The sequence below is a fragment of the Sus scrofa genome, chromosome 1 (genome assembly GCF_054392235.1).
Source record: "Sus scrofa isolate SSC_HxYL_T2T_F1_AM1 chromosome 1, Sscrofa_HxYL_maternal_Yorkshire_Landrace_v2.0, whole genome shotgun sequence".
In the NCBI taxonomy this organism is placed as follows: Eukaryota; Metazoa; Chordata; class Mammalia; order Artiodactyla; family Suidae; genus Sus; species Sus scrofa.
The window spans coordinates 246822823-246841032 of record NC_139383.1 but is presented as its reverse complement, the minus strand read 5'-3'; the positions used below and the strand labels follow the sequence as shown (position 1 = coordinate 246841032).

Sequence of the window (18210 nt, the reverse complement as noted above, 5' to 3'; positions counted from 1 at the left end):
AACCATGAGGTTGCGGGTTCGATCCCTGCCCTTGCTCAGTGGGTTAACGATCTGGCGTTGCCGTGAGCTGTGGTGTAGGTTGCAGACACAGCTCGGATCCAGTGTTGCTGTGGCCCTGGTGTAGGCCAGCAGCTTCAGCTCCGATTAGACCCCTAGCCTGGGAACTTCCATATGCCGCAGAAGCGGCCCAAGAAATGGCAAAAAAAAAAAAAAAAAAAAAAAAAAAAGGCAAAAAAAAAAGAAAAGACAGAGGACTATAACTCAGATGAAGGAGAAAGGAAAACCCCGCCCAAAAAACCAGCTAAGCCATGAGGAGATTCTCAGCCTCCAGGAAAAAGACTTTAGATTGTTGATGCTGAAGATGATGCAAGACACTGGAAATAAACTGGAGGCAAAGATGGGTAACTTATAAGAAACACTGACCAAAGAGACACAAGATATAAAACTTAAACAAGAAGAGATGCAAAATACAACAACTGAAATAAAAAATTCACTAGAAGCAGCAAACAGCAGAATATAGGAGGCAGAAGAATGAATAAGCAAGGTGGAGGACAGATTACTGGAAATTACGGATGTGGAACAGAAAAGAGAAAAAAGATTGAAAAGAAATGAAGAGTCTCAGAGAACTCTGGGACAAAGTGAAATGCAACAAGATCCGTATTATGGGGTACCAGAAGGAAAAGAGAGAGAGAAGGGGACAGAAAAAATATTCCAAGAGATAATAGCCGAAAACTTCCCTAAAATGGGAAAGGAACCACTCACTCAAATCCAGGAAGCACAATGAGTACCATATAAAATAAACCCAAGGAGGAATACCCTGAGACACATATTAATCAAACTGACCAAAATTAAAGACAAAGAGAAAATCTTGAAAGCAGCTAGGGAAAAGAAACAAGTAACATACAAGGGAACACCAATAAGGCTATCGGCAGATTTTTCAGCAGAAACTCTGCAGGCCAGAAGGGAGTGGCATGATATACTTAACGTGATGAAAAGAAAAAACTTCCAGCCAAGATTAATCTACCCAGCAAGGCTCTCATTCAGATTTGAAGGAGAAATCAAAACCTTCACAGATAAACAAAAGCTGAGAGAATTAAGCAACACTAAACCAGCCTTACAACAAATACTAAAGGAACTTCTCTAGGCAGAAAAGAAAAGACAGCAACAGGAAACAAAAATTCCACAAATGACAAGGCTCACCAGTAAAGGTATATATACAGTAAAGATACGAAATCAGGAGTTCCCTTCATGGCTCAGTGGTTAACGAATCCAACTAGGAACCATGAGGTTGCGGGTTCGGTCCCTGCCCTTGCTCAGTGGTTTAAGGATCCGGCGTTGCCGTGAGCCGTGGTGTAAGTTGCAGACGTGGCTTGGATCCCGCGTTGCTGTGGCTCTGGCATAGGCCAGTGGCTACAGCTCCGATTCGACCCTTGGCCTGGGAACCTCCATGTGCCGCGGGAGCAGCCCAAAGAAATAGCAAAAAGACAAAAAAAAAAGATACGAAATCATCCATGCACAATTATACCACCAAAATCAGGAATCATGAGAAGAGGTGGGTACAAATTCAGGACACTGGAGATGAACTTGCAATTAAGAGAACAACAACTTAAAACAATCTCAATACATACAGACTCTTATATCAAAACTTTAGAAAAACTGCAAACCAAAAATCTACAATTGATACACACACAAGGAATCTCTGGAGAAGAAATATATATCATAGTAAATAAGTACATAATCCACCATGAAGGGGGTCATTTGACATCATTCTTGGAATGCTGAAGTCTTCTTACATCTGATTCTGATTTCCTCTCCATCAAAGAATTTGTGATAATTATAATTAAATAATGCAACTGTACAATTAAATAATACAGTTCTACAATTGTATTATTAATAACCATTTCTCTCCATGGTACAATGTAAGGTCTATAATGTCCTGTTTATCACATCACCTAGAATGGTGTAATGACTATATTGAAGAATCAATAAGATGTAACAATTTGTGAGGACATATTTATATAGTTACACTGTTTTTTAACCAATTTATTCATCTTATATTTTACTTATTTTCAGAGGGTATATTATTTTTGTTATTCTTACCAGTTATTTTTTTATTATGCTATATAAAATATTTAATGGTATATAAGGCTTTCTTCTTCATAAATTTTAGTTGGATAATATACATAATTTTAATATAATGCTAGTTTTTAAAGAAAAATTGAATGTAATAGATAATACCAAATAGTAAAGATGAAAGCCATACAAAATGGGATAAAATATAGAATAGATTTCCTATTTGTCTCAGCATATTTTCCATTCCACTTCTCCTGAGGGTGTCACTTAATCTGTTTCTTAAGATCCATGATATAATAATCTGTATGAATGTAACTGTGTTTAAATATATTTTGTGTGTATTTTATTCTGTAAAAAAAATAAAATTTTAAAACAAACAAACAAACAAACAAACAAGACAGAGAGGTGGAAAACAGCCACACTTAAGGCCAGGTGAGGTAACTCAGAAAGAGATTGTATATATAAAATCTGGAATAGAGTGGTTTTATGATGAGTAAAAAAAAAGAAAGAAATCAATGGCATTTCTATACACTAACAATGAAAGAGCAGAAAGAGAAATTAGGGAAGCAATCCTGTTTACTATCACATCCAAAAAATAAAATACCTAGGAGTAAACCTACCTAAAGAAACAAAAGACCTATACCCTGAAAACTACAAGCCACTGATGAAAGAAATCAAAGATGACACAAATAGATGGAAAGACATACCATGCTCTTGGATTGGAAAAGTTAATATTATCAAATGGCTATACTATCTAAGGCAATCTACAGATTCAATGCAATCCCTATCAAATTACCAAGGACATTTTTCACAGAACTCCAACAAAACATTTTAAAGTTTGTTTGGAAGCACAAAAGACCCAGAATAGCCAAAGACATCCTGAAAAAGAAAAATGGAGCTGGAGGAATCAGGCTCCCAGACTTCAGACTATACTACAAAGCAATAGTCGTCAAAACCGCATGGTACTGGCACAAAGACAGAAATATAGATCAGTGGAACAGGATAGACAGCCCAGAATTAAACCCACGCACCTACAGCCACCTCATCTATGACAAAGGAGGCAAGAATATACAATGGAGAAAGGACAGCCTCTTCAATAAGTGGGGCTTGGAAAACTGGACAGCCACATGGAAAACAATGAAAGTAGAACATTTCCTAGCACCATACACAAAAACAAACTCAAAATGGATTAAACACCTAAACATAAAACCAGATACTATAAAACTCTTAGTGAAAAGCATAGGCCAAACACTCTCTGACATAAGCGACAGCAACATCTTCTCAGATCCACCTATCAGAGTATTGACAATAAAAAGAAAAATAAACAAATGGGATATAATCAAACTTCAAAGTTTCTGCCCAGCAAAGGAAACCCTAAACAACACAAAAAGACAACCCACAGAATGGGAGAAAATCTTTGCAAGTGAATTGACTGACAAGGGATTAATCTCCAAAATTTATAAACAACTTCTGCAGCTCCATACCAAAAAAACAAACACCCCCACCCAAAAGTGGGCAGAAGATCTAAACAGACAGTTCTCCAAAGAAGACATACAGATGGCCAAAAAACACATGAAAAGATGTTCAACGTCACTCATTATTAGAGAAATGCAAATCAAAACCACTCTGAGGTACCACCTTACACCAGCCAGAAAGGCCATCATCCAAAAGTCTACAAACAATAAGTGCTGGAGAGGGTGTGGAGAAAAAGGAACCCTAGTACACTGTTGGTGGGATTGTAAATTGGTGCAACCACTGTGGAAAGCAGTATGGAGATTCCTCAGAAAACTAAACATAGAACTACCATTTGATCCAGCAATCCCACTCCTGGGCATCTATCCAGAGAAAACTACGACTTGCAAAGACACATGTACTCCAATGTTCACTGCAGCACTCTTTTCAATAGCCAAGACATGGAAACAACCTAAATGTCCATCTACAGAGGAGTGGATCAAGAAGATGTGGTACATATACACGATGGATTATTACTCAGCCATTAAAAGGAACGAAATACCAGCATTTTTAGCAACATGGATGGACCTAGAAACTATCATGCTAAGTGAAGTCAGCCATACAATGAGACACCAACATCACATGCTTTCACTGACATGTGGAATCTGAAAAAAGGACAGACTGAACTTCTTTGCAGAACAGATGCTGACTCATGGACATTGAAAAACTTATGGTCTCTGGAGGAGACAATTTGGGGGGTGGGGGATGTGCTTGGGTTGTGGGATGCAAATCCTGTGAAATTGGATTGTGATGATCATTATATAACTATAGATGTGATAAATTCATCAAGCAATAAAAAAATAAAAATAAAAAATAAAATTAAACAGTGGAATGGAACATAAAAAATAAAAATAAAAAATAAAACAGTGGAATGGAACATAAAAAAATAAATTATTATTGAATCAATGTGTTAAAGGTATTGTGGGGTTTTTTTAATTTTTAATTTTTTTCCCATTTTCTTTTCTAAAATTTCTATTGAAATATAGTTTATTTACAATGTTGTGTGTCGGGTTTTTTTTAAGGCCTTATCTGTTAAAGATGTATTCTGCTCTATTTATGTATTCGTGGCTGAGACACGATTTAATGTAAAATGGTACAGCCACTTTGTAAAACAATCTGGATGTTTCTAAAACCGTTAAAAGTAGTTACCATCTTCTCCAGCAATTTCATTCTCAGGTATATATCCAAGAGCATTGAAAATGTATGTCCCAAAGAAAACTTGTATAGGAATGTTCATGGCAGCATTATTCATAAAAGCCAACAGGTGGAAACAACCCAAATGCTCATCAACTGACAAATGCAGAACTAAAATGTAGTATATAACCATACAGTGGAATATTATTTGGCAATAAAAGAGAACAGTACCGATAAATGCCACAACACAACAGAAACTTTGAAAACGTTAAGTGAAAGAACATAGGCACAAAGGTCCATATATTACAGAATTAATTTATGTGAATGTCTAGAATAAGCAAATGTATGCAGACGGAAAGTAGATTAGTGGTTACCCAGGACTGAGGGTGAGAGGATTAATGTGTAATAGTAGCTAACAGCATAGGGTTTCTTTATGAGATAATGAAAATGCTCTAAAATTAATTGTGATGAATTAATTTTACAACTGTGAATATACTAAAAACCACTAACCTATACAGTTTAGATGTGTGAACTAAATGGTTTATGGATAATATTTCAATAAAACTGTTTTTTAAAAAAACAGGGACATACAGGAAGGGATGAAAGAAGTTAACCCAGTGAGCTACAGAGCTAGAATAGAAACAGAAAGCAAAAATCTCAGATGGAGAGAACTATGTCTAGTCGCTTATGATGGAGCATGATAATGTGAGAAAAAAGAATGTATACATGTATGTGTAACTGGGTCACATGCTGTACAGGAGGAATGAATGAATGAATGAATGAATGAATAAATAAAGATTTAAAAAAAAACTCAGGAGTTAAGAACCACAGACCAAGAACCCTCATGTTTATAACTTGTAAAATTCTGCAATTTTGTATAAGTTATATTTGGGTTTTTTATTGTCTTAATCCGTTCATCTGAGTTTATACAAAGTTAAGCCTGTAAAATCCAAAGTACAACCATCTCTTCACTAACAAAACAAAGAAGATAAACATTCGGAAGACAACGATAGAGTGGATTTTGGCATTTACCAAGGACAGAAGACAGACTGGAGGTTTGAACAAAGAAAATCTGGAGTGTGGCTTCGGCCCAAGAGGAGTTATGTAGCTTCAATAATACAAAGCCTACTAAGGATTCAGAAGAGCTAAGGGAAAATCCTTAAAGGAGTAGTTTGTATGTGTCCCAAATTCCACTTTTTTAACTCATTGTGGGTTGAACTGTATCCCCTCCAAAAGACATGTTGAACTCCTAATCCACGGTACCCATGAATGTCACCTTATTTAGAAATAGAGTCTCAGAGTTCCCGTCATGGCTCTCAAGTTAGTGAGCCTGACTGGAATCCATGAGGACAATGGTTTGATCCCTGGCCTCGCTTAGTGGGTTGGGGATCCGGGGGATCTGGTCTTGCCGTGGGCTGTGGTGTGGGTAACAGATGAGGCTCCGATCCTGCATTGCTGTGGCAGTGGCGTAGGCCAGCAACTACAGCTCCAATTTGGCCCGTAGCCTGGGAAACTCCATATGCCGTCAGTACAGCCCTAAAAAGAAAAAAGAAGAAAAGAAAATAAAAAGAAAAAAAGAAAAGAAATAGAGTCTCTGCAGAATTACCATCGTGGCTCAGCGGGTAATGAACCCAACTAGTATCCATGAGGATGTGGGTGGCAGGGTGGGGGGAGATGGGATAAAGATGGAGGAGTAGAAGGACTGGAGTTCACCTTCTCTCATAAAAGCAACAAAATTACAACCAACTGCTGAACTACATTCAACCAAATAGACTGCAAACTATCAAAAAAGATATCCTACTCCAGAAGACAAAGAGGAGGCCACATCAAGATGGTAGGAGGGGCGATTTCACTGTATAAGCAACCCCATACATGCCAGGTGGACAACCCACAGACTGGAAAGTAACTGCATCATAGAGACTCACCTACAAGAGTGATAGTTCTGAGCCCCACGTCAGGCCTCCACGCCTGGGGATCTGGCATTGGCAGAAGGAGCCCCCAGGGCATTTGGCATTGAAGGCCAGTGGGGCTTGTGTGCAGGAGCTCTACGGGACTGGGGGAAGCAGAGACCCCATTCTTGAAAGGTACACACAGGCCTTCATGTACACTGGGTCCCAGGGCAAAGCAGAGACTCCATAGGAATCTGGGTTGGACCTGACTGCAGTTCTTGGAGGATCTCCTGGGAAAACAGGGGGAGACTGTGGCTTGTTGTGGGGGAAGGACACTGGAGGCAAAGGTCTCCAACATGTGCTCCTCTAAAGGTGGCCATTTTGGAAATATCTAGCCCCATTACATCCCTGGCCTTGCTCAGCGGGTTAAGGATCCCAGCATTGCTGTGAGCTATGGTATAGGTCACAGATGCAGCTCGGATCCTGCGTTGCTGTGGCTGTGGCATAGACCTCAGCTGTAGCTCCGATTCGAAGCCCAGTCTGGGAACTTTCATATGCTGCAGATGCGGACCTAAAAAGTAGAAAAAAGAAAAGAAAGAAAGAAAGAAGGAAAAGAAAATGAAAGAAAGAAAGAAAGAAAGAAAGAAAGAAAGAAAGAAAGAAAGAAAGAAAGAAAGAAAGAAAGAAAGAAAGAAAAAGAAAGAAATTGATTCTCTGCAGATGCGATTGAGTTAATCCAATAACTGATGTGCTTACAAAATCAATGACGTTTGAACACAGACACAAAAAAAGGGACAATGTATTGTTAGGACAGACAGACACACTCACAAGGAGGCATGTAATAATGGAGAGAGATAATGAAATAATGTGTCTATAAGCCAAGGAAGAGCAAAGACTGCTGGGAACCACCACAAGATAGAAAAGAGGCATGGGACATTTTCTTCATCAGAGCCTCCAGAAGGAAGTGATCCTGCCAATACCTGATGTCAAAATTCTAGCCATCAGAACAGTGGGAACTGTCATTGTAAACCACCCAGAATGTGTTGCTTTGTTATGGCAGCCCTGGGAAACTAAGACACTCATCCAATCACTGCATTGTGGCTTCCAGCACTAACCTGCGAATTCTGATCATTAATTGCCAAATCCAATAGCTCCATCTCATTACTCATCTTCTCTGCTCTTGGTAACATTTGATACTGTCAAGAATTTATGCCTTAAAACTCTTTTTTTTCTTTTCTCCTACTCTCTCTTTCAGGCAGCTCTTTCTCAGTCTCCTTTGTTTCTCAGGATTCTATCTTTGATGTTTCCCAAGATTTTGTTCCTGTTCTTCAATACTCTTTCTACATTACCTGAGTAGTGAGTGCTTTGATTCCTATGACTTCAATTGCTATAAATATTGATGAATCCAAACTCTATGCCTATAGGTCCCCACTTCATCCAACCCTGAGCTTCAGATTCTCTCAGGAGGTTGTTTATCAGACATTTCCACTGAAATTATCCCCTGGTACTCCAAATTCTACCTTATTATCAGACAAATTTTTGAATAGTCCAACTGTACTGAAGTAAAAAAAAAAAAAAATTATCTTTTCCCTCCATCACCACCAACAAAAACATTCTCCAATCCCGAAGGCCCAGATTGAGTTGATTGTGTTCTCTTCTGTGCACCAGACTCATCTCTGGAAATAAGTTAGGAGAGCAGGACCAAGCAATGCAATAGTCTAAACATTCCCAAAAAGAGCACACAAGTAAGGATACATATCCAAAAATCTGGGAACAAGCAGGAAAAACAGCCTTCTGCTATTCTGTGCAACAAGAGGACAGATTGATTCCCTAGCATAAGTTCATTCCGTAGAGTTTAGACCCAACTCAGTGGCAAATTAGCCACTCCTGGGGTGCAAGGAGAGGAACAGGAAAGGCATACAGATCCTTCTAATACAGGCAATCTTCTAGCTGCCTTTTTTTTTTTCTTTTCCTTTTTTAGGGCCACACCTGTGGCATAGGAGAGTTCCCAGGCTAAGGGTCGAATTGGAGCCACAGCTGAGGCCTATGCCACAGCCACAGCAACATCTGTGACATACAACAGAGCATGTGGCAATACTGGATCCTTAACCCACTGAGCAAGGCCAGGAATTGACCCCTTATCCTCACAGATACTACTGTCAGGTTCTTAACCCACTGAGCCACAACAGGCACTCCATGCCTTTTTTCTTTAATACAGTTTAAATGCTTGCATTCTTCAACATGCTCCTGGATCATCAGTCCCTTGACAAACCATAAAATGTCCTATAAAGAGACTTTCCCCATCTCTTTATATTGGAAAAAACAAAAACAAAAACAATTCCTACCTCAGTGTCAGCTTCCAAGGCATTGATCTGCTCCAATTTGTAGGTCCAATATCTGGCTTCCTCCTCTGGGATATCTACGACAAAAAGAAGAAACCACATTACTAGGTTAATAATTTAATCATGAGTTGATAATACTTAAAGAAATCAAATGATATAAGTTAGAAGGGTAGGGGTGGTGGACAAATTTCACTGGCTTGGTTCTTGCCATGAACATTATCTTGAATCTTCACAAAAATCAAAATAATATACTATTATTCCTCTGTATCAGAAGACTTAATATTGTTAAAATGTCAATACTACCCCAAATGCTCTACAGATTCAATCAGTTGCTGTTAAAATCCCAATGATTTTTTTTTTTTTTGCAGAAATACAAAACCCACCCTAAAATTCATATGGAATCCTAATAGACCCCGAATAGCCAAAACAGTCTTGAAAATGAAGAACAAAGCTGGAGGACTCATACTTTCTTATTTCAAAACCTACTACAAAGCTACAGTAAATCAAAATTAAAACTTATGTTACTGACATAAAGATAGACAAGTAGACCAATAAAACAGAATAGAGAGCTCAGAAATAAACCCTCACATATATGGTTAAATGATTCTTTTCAAGGGTACCAAGAAAATTCAAGGGGGGAAAGAGTCCTTCCAAGAAATGGTGCTGGGATAACTGGATATCCACATGCAAAAAAGAAAGTGGACCCTAACCTAATACGATACAGAAAAATTAACTCAAAATGGATCAAAACCTAAATTTAAGACCAAAAACTAGAAAACTCTTAGAAAAAAACCATAGGATCAAAACTGTCCAACACTGGATTTAGAAATGATTTTTTGGCTAGGACACCAAAACCACAGGCAACAACAACAAAAAAAACCAGAAAAATTAGACATTGTCAAAATTTTTTAAATGTTCTACATCAAAATACAATATCAACAGAACAAAAAGGTAACCTACAGAATAGGAAAAAATATTTGCAGGCATATATATGATAAGGAATTAATCCCCAGAATATAAAGAGAACTCCTAAAACTCAACAATAACAAAAACCCAATTCAAAAATGGGCAAAGGACTTGATAGACACTTTTCCAAAGAAGATATAAGAATGGCCACTAAATACATAAAAAGATGTTCAACATCACTAATCATTTGGGAAGTACGAGTCAAAGCTACAATGAGATACTACTGAATACCCATTAGGATGGCTATTATCGAAAAAACAGAAAAACAAACAAACCAGAAAGTAACATGTGCTGAATGTGGAGAAATTGGAACCTTTGTCTGCTATTGGTGGGAGTGTGAAATGGTACAGGCACTATGAAAATCAGTGATTCTATGGTGATTCTTCAAAAAATTAAAAAAGCATTACCATATGACCCAGCAATTCAACTTCTGGGTATATACCCAACAGAACTGAAAGTAGAATCTCAAAGATATATTTGCACACCCATGTCCACATCAGCATTATTCACAACAGCTAAAATGTGGAAGCAACCCCAGTGGCCATCAATGAATTAAGACATAAGCAAAATGTGATATATATACTTACAAAGGAATATTGTTCAGTCTTTAAAAGGAAGGAAATTCTAACAAATGCTACAACATGGATGAATCTTGAGGACATTATGCCAAGTGAATTAATCCAGTTACAAAAAGACAAATACTGTACAATTCCACTTACATGAGGTACTAAGCATAGTCAAAATTAGAGACAGAAAGTAGAACGGTGGTTGCCAAGGGCTGGGGGCAGAGAGAAAAGAGGAGTATTTTTTTGTTTCTTTTTGTTTTTGCCGAGTCCAGGACATGTGGAAGTTCCCAGGACAGGAACTAAACCCATGCCACAGCAGCAACCCAAGCCATTGGTTGCAGCGATGATGATGGATCCTTACCTGCTAGACCACCAGGGAGGGGAGTTAATTTTTTAGTGGGTATAGAGTCTTAGTAGTGCAAGATGAAAAGAGCTATGGATATGAAGAGTGGTGATAGCTGCACAACATTATGAATGGCATCATACCACTGAACTGCATGTTTTAAGTGACTGAGATAGTTAATTTTACATTATGTATATTTTACCACAATTTTTTTTTAAAAAAAAAAGAGTAAAGAGGGAGTTCCTGTTGTGGCACAGTGGAAACGAATCCGACTAGGAACCATGAGGTTGCAGGTTCGATCCCTAGCCTTGCTCAGTGGGTTAAGGATCCAGTGTTGCCATGAGCTGTGGTATAGGTTGCAGAAGCGGCTCATATCTGGTGTTGCTGTGGCTCTGGTATAGGCCAGCAGCTATAGCTCTGATTAGACCCCCAGCCTGGGAACCTCCATATACCTAAAAAGACAAAAGACAAATAAATAAATAAATAAATAAAGAGTAAAGAAAAATAATGGTATACATTGCCTCGACCGAATGTTAACAATTTCCAAAACATGAAACATGTATTAAGAATATCAGATGTATCCATATATCCAGCACCAAAGGGAAACAGTGAGACAAAACATGGATCAGGGAGTTCCCACTATGGCACATTGGTTTAAGGATCCAGCATTGTCACAGCTGTGGAGTAGGTCGCAGCTGCAGCTTAGATTTGATCCCTGGCCCAGTAACTTCCATATGCATCAGATGCAGCCATAAAAAAATAAACGAACAGGAGTTCCCATGGTGGTGCAGTGGTAAATGAACCTGACTCGTGTCCATGAGAACACAGGTTTGATCCCTGGCCTCGCTTAGTGGGTTAAGGATCTGGCATTGCTGTTAGCTGTGGATTAAGTGGTGGACACAGCTCAGATTTTGGTGTTGCTGTGGCTGTGGCATAGGCTGATGGCTGCAGCTCTGATTCAACACCTATCCTGGGAACTTCCATACGCCATGGGTGTGGCCCTAGAAAATAAATAAATAAACAAACAAACAAAATATGGATCAGATCAACTTTGATAATATTTATACAGATAAACTTTCTAGTAATCCATATGAAGGAATCAAATACAGCCCTTTCTTCTTTTTCCTCCTCTTACCTAAACTTTTACCTCCTTCCCCTCAAACCATTCTTCAGCAATTGATGGCAATATTTCCAAGTCTTATAATAAAAGCTTCAAGTAATTTACTACTTGATTTGTACAGCATTTCCTCATCCATAAAAGAACTTAAAAAGAACAGGTGAGGAAGAGTTGCTGTGCTGTAGGTCTATATGTTCTGATATAACAATTCACCAAGATACATTGTTAAGTAGACAATGAATGTGTTAGAATATGCTACTATTTGTGTCCGTGATTTTTTTTTTTTTCTTTTTAGGGCTGCACCTGCAGCTTATGGAAGTATCCAGGCTGGGGTGGAATCAGAGCTGCAGCTGCCGGCCTACACCATAGCCACAGCAACACCAGATCTGAGCCACAGCTGTACCCTACACCATAGCTCATGGCAACGCCAGATCCTTTAACCCACTGAATGAGGTCAGGGACTGAACCCACATCCTCATGGATACTAGCCGGGTTCTTAACCCACTAAGCCACAACAGGAACTATCTAGGTCCATGTTTTTAAAAGGGGTTGAGGGTTTATACCTATGCTTATAAAATTCAAAGACTGACTCTGGAAAGATACACAACAAAGTATTAACTGTAGTAATATATAAGAAAGATAACTGATTTGTGAGGGAGACCTAATTTTCACTGGATAAAGTGTTAAACTACTGTGCATATATTACTGCCTCATCCCTCAAAATGTTTGAAGAAAAAAATACAGAGCTACAAGGATGTTTACTGCAATACTATTTATCATACAAACTTTGAATAAAGTACTCAAAAAAAGGAATGGTTAAATATATTACAACTTAAATTAAAAGCCCAGGCTCTGGAGCCAAATCAACCAAGTTTCAATGCTTTACCACTTACTAAATCAACCCAGGCAAAAGACTTCAATGCTCTGTGCCTCCATTTCCTCATCTCTAAAATGGAAGTAATAGCTGGATCTACCTCAAAGGACTGAAGTGAGGATTAAATGAGATTACATATGTAAATACTTAGTGATACACCCACTGGCACACACATAGTTATTGGTCAACAAATGTTATTTTTATTATTATTGTACAATAAAATAAAATCAACCACTGAAAATACTTAAGGGCAACATTTTATATAACATGCATATAACTATGTAATTAGAAAATAAAATAGGTTAAAATGTAATATATACAGTGCCATTTTATAGGAAAACTGTATATGCATTAAAAAACTAAAACATAACATAAAAAAACATTTCTAATTGGTGAAATTTTAAGAAATCTTTATGTCCTTATGCACACCTGTATTTTCTGAGTTTACAATATAATAATATAAAAAATTAAAAGTTACTTAGATAATGGAGGAGTTCCCATTGTGGCTCAGCAGGTTAAAAACCTCATTATTATCCATGAGGATGAGGGGTCGATCCTTAACTCAGTGGGATAAGGATCTGAGCTGCAGTGCAGGTCACAGATGCAGCTCAGATATGGCATTGCCCTGGCTGTGGCCTAGGCTGGCAACTGCAGCTCTGATTCCACCCTTAGCCTGGGAACTTCCATATGCCACAGATGAGACCAAAAAAATAAAATTATATATATAAAAAAAAGGAGGGAGTTCTTGTCATGGCTCAGTGTAAACTAATCTGACTAATATCCACGAGGACGCAGGTTCAATCCCTGGCCCTGCTCAGTGGGTTAACAATACAGCATTGCCGTGAGCTATGGTGTAGGTTGCAGACGCAGCTTGGATCTGGCATTGCTGTGGCTGTGGTGTAGGCCAGCGGCTACAGCTCCAATTCAACTCCTAGCCAGCCCTAAAAAGACACACACACACACACAAAAGGAAATCTCCCAAAACTTTTAAGAACAATTTATGAAACCAAAACCCATTCTCACCCATCCCCCTCCCAATTCAGTAAGACAGAAACTCCATTTCAGACTAGTACAGCTAAGAACACAGCACTAAGAACATAAGCAACTAAGCTGTAATCAAGAACTCCAAATGCTTTTCTCTTCACCTAGAACTTGGCCTACAGACACACAAGATAGTCTTCCTTTCTATTTTTCTGAAGTAATCACCGTTCTGAGTTTAGCTATTTCAGAGCTTACTGGAAAATCATGCCATTTTTGCTGAAATCACCATAAGCTACAAGATGTACATAGACTGAAATAGAACATAGCAACAACAACAACAGCATACATGGATATTAATAATGTAAAGTCAAAATAAAAATTGAATAAAATTAAACAGGATACCATTTAAACCAATTATAAAACATCTGAAAACTGGGAAATTGCTAGAGTTATTGCAGCTTGCAGAAACGAACCCAACTAGGATCCATGAAGATGTGGGTTCGATCGGTGGGGTCAAGGATCTGGCATTGCCACAAGCTGTGGTACAGGTCGCAGACGAGGCTTGAATCCTGTGTTTCTGTGACTGTGGTGTAAGCCAGCAGCTCAGCTCTGATTCGACCCCTAGCCTGGGAACTTCCACATGCAGCATGTGTGGACCTAAAAACCAAGACAAAAAAAAAAAAAAAAAAAAAAAAAACCGAAAACAATTTCAAACAATACGGTAAATTAAATGGTTTTTAAAATCTAATCAGACTCACCAAAAGGCAACTCAAATCTTGTGTCCAGCAAAATTTTGTGGGGAGTTGGGTTTTTCGTTCCACAGATCTCATCATCTTTCATTAACGTCTCTGCCTCCAACGTGGACCATTCTCCAGGCCCTTCCTAGAAAACAGAAATCTAAGATTAAACTTCACTCTTTCACCACTCCCCTCTTAGTTAAAGAGCCAGCTGCTTTCTTCTCTCAATTTCCCCGTTAAAGAGCTTGTCTGGGCCACTCACGTATCCTAACGAGGTAAACACACCAAGGTCACCACCTGCCTCTGCTGTATGTGGCTTCTATTCTCCCTCTTTGGTGGAAGAGAAGCTTTCACTGTGGTTAGCTTTCTGCCAGTCCACCAAGGACAGAATTTCCAGAGTACCAAACTCAAAAACAAAGCCTCTCCATGGACCAATATTTAATTTGTGTAATTCTTAGTGACTACGTCACTTAATATGCCATGACTTCTAATCACTACAGAGCTATTAACATTGCTAGTTAAGCTGAACTAAACTGGAGCCACAATGAAAATATCCAAAGTGAGTGTCATGGGAAAATAATGCTGAGTTATGTTCTCATCTGGTAAAGTGTAGTGGAAATTCAGTCTTCAAAACACTGTGTTAAATAAGATAGTGTGAAGGCCAAATGCCAAGCCTGTAGTTCCTTGAACATATAAGGTTACATGTGGAAGAGGAAGACCGAAACTAGTTCCCTGGGATAGGTGACTTAAAGAGCAGAGAACAGAACCGAAACAGCTGCCTGAGGAACTCCTCTCAGAATACTGACTGAGAGGGAATGCAAAAGACACAGGCAGCCTAGATCAACCTAGGAAGCAAGCTAGTTATCACATCCACACATACTTACCCTCCCCCGGACACTCCTCTCTCCCCTCCCTCGCACTCTCCTCATCCATCCTTCGATCCATCATCCCTCAACACACACAGAATTAAAAAGGAGCTATCTACCTGATAATGCTAAAGAGGTGCTTTGGCATCTCCAAGTTCAGTCATAGGGCAGAGGGAAAGCCAGACTCAAATAAAATCCCTTGAACCTCTGGGTGAGGTTAGGAATGAGCTAGTTTTATGTTCTCTAATTAGAAAGGGAACAGAGCCATCTAAGCTGCATGGCTGAATATTAGCTGAATGGAGGTAGGATGGAGAGAAGCAAGGGCTAGTGCAAATGGGCAATGTGCACTTACTGACCTCATCTGACTGACGAATCGTCTTCAGTGCGATCCACACAGTGCCCACCATGGTGTCCCAGATCAGTCCTTTGTTCCATACCTCTACACTTAAACCCAGGTCAAGGCGACTAATCTCACTAAAGGAAAGAAGAAAGCCTTTTTTAGACAATCAGATAATGTGAAAGAAACAGCTACCTCTCCTGTTTTTCTAAACCTTGAATATGTCCTCATCAGGACTCTGTCATCACGGAAAAATCAAAATGTCCCAGATGCTGCAAGAACTCTTTAGGTTCCTAAAAACATATGTAGGGTATGCACAGAAAAATTTCTCTGTCAAAGCACAGAAAAACCCTCTCCTTTGAAGCTATAATCATGGTAGCTTGGAAATATAAATTAATAATACAGTTTCACTTGAAGAATGAGGCCAAACAATGAGGGCATAACTGCCAGGTGTATCTACCTACAATGTCCACCTTTAAGCAACAGTTTTATATGTTTTATTGCTAATACCAGCACCACCCCCAACTTTTATACCTACAGATTTTATACAGGAAACTTTGAGGAAAAGGCAAGTCTTCTTTAAAAGATATACAAAAGGGAGTCCTGGGAGAAGTAAAAGAACCTCTGAGAAGATATAAGTTTGTTGAGAGCACATGGTCAGAGGCAGGTTAGGGGCACTCAAGAGTGCTAGTTCACACCACTCAGCCTCTGGAGAAGCCACTATCAGTTAAAGGAAGCACTGTCTCTTATAAACAAAATGATCACAGGATAATGATCAATGCAATGATTTTTCTGCAACGACAACTAGAAAAAATTCTTTGAAAAGAAGGTATTCTAAGAACGAGATGACCACTAAGCAACAGCAATGTCATCCATGGAAGAATATAGCTTGGAAGGGCTAACTCAAATATAATTACAGTCTTCAGGTGGAACAAGCAAACATTTATGTTAACGCTAAAAACATTCTCCAGAAAGCTCTTATGGAAACACAAAGTTTTTTGAGGGAAAATGCAAAAAAGATGAGAAAAGTTCATTCTAGCAGGGAAAGCAGAAAGGTATTCGCAGGAAAACAAGAGGTATTCATCACATGTAGAAGTTTCAAGTTTATGCTTTTGAGAAAGCTTGGCTTCCTATTGTACTGTTAAGATACACGTTCTCAGATTCACAAGTTTGAGATGTGGTATTACAGCCATAGAATTCATATCAACTGTGTTGAAAACAAGTGAAGCAAAGACATTTTGCCCCTTTTACATAAATACAATAGAATAGAGAAGTACTGAGCTCATCTGTTCATTTAATTAATGTTCCCTGAATACATACAACACATATAGCTTGGTACTCCGGGATACCAGTACAATACAGGGCCCAGTTTCTGTCTTTAAAAATTCCAAGCTATCTGGAGAATGGTTCACAGCTGAAAAGTAGGCCTTGGAAAATATATGTTAACAACCCCAAACCTTTTGAATCTAGAAAAAGAAAATTGCTTGGGGATACAAACATAATATTCCCAAAGCAAGTCTTAAATAGCATCTCGAGCCAATAGCTAAAAGAAACAGCCAGAGGTCTTTACAGCTTGACTTGGATAAAGAAGAAAATCTGTTCTTCAGGGAACTCTGAGTGGTGTGAAGAAAAGCCCAGACAATGAGGATATCTTCTATGAGAAGCTTCTTATCTACATTTGCTCAGATGGCCCAACTAAAAGTAATCTGAGAGCTCTGTTTGTCTCATCCTCAGAGCTCTGAGGAAGTTTCTGTTTCTATTAACTCAGTCAAGAATATATGTGCACACATGTATACAACATCCTGGGCTAGGCAAATTCACAGTAAGTTAAGATTCTCTCCTTCCCCTTAAAAAAGGAACAATCTGGAATTCTCTTGTGGCACAGCAGGTTAAGGATCCAGCATTGTCACTGCAGCATCTCAGGTCGCTGCTATAGTGTGGGTTCGATTCCTGGTCTGGGAACTTCCATATGCTGCAGGCACAGCTAAAAAAAAGAAAAGAAAAGAAAAGAACAATCTAGTCCTGGAAATAAGATACAGAAATACTAAAAATAAATGAAAAATACCAAAATTAATATTAGATACTACCACATAATACATCAGGGAGAAAGAAAAAGGAGAAAGGGAGACAAACGACCAGCATTTGCATGGAGTTGTCAGTGACAGAAGGAGGACAGGGTAAAAGGAATAGGAATAAAAAGGTGGAAAATGTAGCTATTAAAGCTCATGTGTAAAAGGAGAAAGGACTGGAGTTCCCATCATGGCTCAGTGGTAATGGATCCAACTAGTATCCATGAACACATGGGTTCATTCCCTGGCCTTGCTTAGTGGCACAGCAGGTTAAGGATCCAGCATTGCCGTGAGCTGTGGTGTAGGTCACAGATGCGGCTTGGATCTGGCATTGCTGTGGCTATGGAGGAGGCCGACAGCTGCAGCTCTGATTTGACCCCTAGCCTGGGAACCTCCATATGCCG

At 38.9% G+C, this 18210-nt stretch overlaps 1 protein-coding gene across 1 annotated transcript in view; it reads right to left on the bottom strand.

Annotated features, from left to right (window-relative positions):
• The window catches only part of UNC13B (unc-13 homolog B), a 239668-nt gene that overhangs the window by 165643 nt on the left and 55815 nt on the right, over window positions 1-18210 (bottom strand). Inside the window, 3 exon segments of the mRNA NM_001435262.1 lie at window positions 8954-9027; window positions 14556-14679; window positions 15757-15874. Of these exon segments, the coding sequence (NP_001422191.1) occupies window positions 8954-9027; window positions 14556-14679; window positions 15757-15874 (316 nt within the window).